Here is a 2850-nt window from a genome sequence, read left to right as displayed (position 1 = left end):
TAGACACTGAAAAAGTTCTCTATTACTTTTATAAAATATTTCTCAAAAATAATTTGACAAATGAAGGAAAATGCTGGGTTTTTTTACTTCTTGATTGAAACAGATTTACTTGATTGGTTTTATTTCCTACCAGCCAATCAAAACATGCTTCTGACAACACATGAACAATCAAAATTTGTGTGATGTCACAGTGGTGTTTACGTACTCTCATCTAAACACATCTATGGACCAATGAGAGTGCATGTGCTGTTCTTATTATTTTATGATATCATGTCTATTTTACTTACACCAGTTGCACTACTTTGATGTGATGTAGAAAGCACACTATATAGAGCTATCAACATAATTGTTTTGTTTCCAGAAAAAAAGGTTGTAACCTTTGTTATAGATTGAAGAAAAACAAATTTGATTTAGTTATCAGCTGCCATAATTAGTTACAAGCAATTTCTGCTTAAACTGCTGTATTTCGTGTTGAAAATTTTCTTCATTTGGTAAACAGACAGGCCCCAGTTATTCAAAAGCTGGATAGCGCTATCCTCTTGACAAATCACTATCCATTGGATAGCACAATTGTGGATTTATTTTAATAATTAAATTTTATTGACCTGCTCCAAACTGAGTGGCTTCATTTCTCAGTTTGTAGAACATAATTATTGCATTGGTATTCCAGGGGACATGGGTTTGAATCTCATTGAAGCCAACTGAAGTTTTCAAGTGTCTAGTGGAGACATTTTATTAAAAAGAGAGAGAAACAATGGAAATACATGACATTTCAATAACTCCTCTTTATTGTTTATATTTGTTTTCAAAGGTTTTAGGAAATCGATTCTTACTATTATCACATACAGAGCAAAATTACTGAATGCTGATTTGAGGGCATTGTTCCTTAATCACAAGGGTTTTTTGGTAATCAAGAGGGCAAGATTACTTGATCCTGATTTGTTAACAGTTACTTATCCAAAGCAAGCTAATTTACAAGAGAATCTTTTTCCAGATTAAACTACTTTTTTTCCACATATAAAATACATTTTAAGCACTATTTCAGTTGACAGCAACACTGATATTTAACCGAATGGGAGCGTGTTGATTGTCATTTGTTGTGGCATTGAATTTGCTTCTCTCAATAATTTTTCCCTTTATGCGATAAACATGTAATTGCAATGTGCCCTTGTGCAATAATTTAAGGATTGATTTCACTTGTTTTTTTTTTCAAAGTTTTGCAAATTACCCTCATCATGAATTTTGTGAGAAAACTTTGAAAATTTGCATGAAATTAATCCGTGATTGCCCTGGGGCCCATGCGATACACATACATGTACTAACAGACAGTTGCTTAAATTCTTCACTTAAGTTCCAGGATCACTTTTCCCTTCAGTAATAATTATTATTGTTTTTCCATGCACATCATGATGTTTCTTTTTGACTGTCTTATTAATTATTTTTGTGTGTAGGGCTTTGGCAAGATATGGAGGATTGCCTAAGCTGCGTCACCTGGACTTATCAGGCTGCCTTCAAGTGACTGCTCAAGGACTTAGGGACTTGGTTAATGTTTGTCCTAATCTGGACCATGCAGAGTTCTTTTACTGTGACAATATTGATGAGGGCCCTTACCCTGATACAGCCAGTGGTTGTCAAAATCTGCAGTGTAAAAACCGTGTGTGTTGCCGCACTGGTGAATAAACATTAGCTGCAATATTAAATGTAATTCTGTAGAGTGCAAAGCACTGCAGCTGTGCACTAAATGTTTTAGTAGTTGGCCATTTTACTGTTTCCAAGGAAGGCTTTGATTTCACATGAAGGCTTGGGTGATGATGACCTCTTCTTGTCCTTGAATACGAGACCAGTTTAACTGTGGCACTATAAAATAATTATTGTATGTAAAAACATTTTTGGTTTCTCTAACAAGAGTTTGTAGCTTCTTTTGCCCTGTCAGATTGCAGTATTCTTAGTAATTAATTATTTTTTTCCTTAAACAAGCATAATTTTCAGGTTGAGTGGTGATTTTTTAACATTAACTGTGAAGGGAATGCAGACTGTATAAACAGATATTTCCATAGACAAAGCAGTTTGTTCATTTTCTTTTTTTTAATGAAATAAATTAGTGATTGTCACTGTGGAAGTGAGAAAGAAAACCCTTTTCCTTTTTTCAGAAATATTTGAAAGCATTTTAGCCTTACACTCTACTGGTATAATTTTGATTTTAATTTTGATAGAGATTGTTTTCTCTGAGTTACTTTACTTTAAGTGAACCCATTCACAGCAGCTGAGGAAGGGTCAAGACCATTAATTAGAAAACACTTTTTATTATTATTAAAAGAAAATTACTCTTCAAGAAATCAAAGCTTAAAATCTTGTCATCCTAATGTCAAGAAAACAGTCTTCCGAAATGAAGAAAACTTAATTTTCTTTTCCATTGCAGCTCTATGCAATGATTTTCATAGAAATGCTTTAAAAACATTTTAGGCAAATACCAGTATAAATGTAGATATTATAGAAGAAAAGAGTATACTTAAGATAGCTTACAACTTTTAATAAGGAGAGCACAATTTACAGTATGAGTTGCATAGTACATGTATGTAATACTATGTAGTCAAGCAATTCGTTGCTCCAGTAGAAATAAATTGAGTACCGTCTGTTGTCACGATTATTTTCTTGGACTGAAGAGTAGTCATGATATCAGAATTTAACAGGTTACGTATGGACAAAAGGTTTGACTGCATGAACTGTTGACCCATCAGAAATCATCCTTTCTTGCTTTTGAAGTTTCTGGTGTTACTCTCTAAGGGAGGAGGAAAAGTTATTACATATTTGCAATTGTGAAATAAAATAATAGAACTGTTGTGATTTAAA

The 2850-nt window shown here is 33.1% G+C and overlaps 1 protein-coding gene across 1 annotated transcript in view; it reads left to right on the top strand.

Annotated features, from left to right (window-relative positions):
• Positions 1-2850, top strand: part of LOC138058166 (F-box/LRR-repeat protein 5-like) — a 22146-nt gene extending 19296 nt beyond the window's left edge. The window contains exon 8 of the mRNA XM_068904061.1: positions 1452-2850. Within this exon, the coding sequence (XP_068760162.1) occupies positions 1452-1680 (229 nt within the window). The 3' untranslated portion in view covers positions 1681-2850. The remainder of the gene's footprint in view (positions 1-1451) is intronic.

Source organism: Montipora capricornis, chromosome 7 (genome assembly GCF_036669925.1).
Source record: "Montipora capricornis isolate CH-2021 chromosome 7, ASM3666992v2, whole genome shotgun sequence".
Taxonomy (NCBI): domain Eukaryota; kingdom Metazoa; phylum Cnidaria; class Anthozoa; order Scleractinia; family Acroporidae; genus Montipora; species Montipora capricornis.
This window is presented reverse-complemented; position numbering and strand designations above follow the sequence as displayed.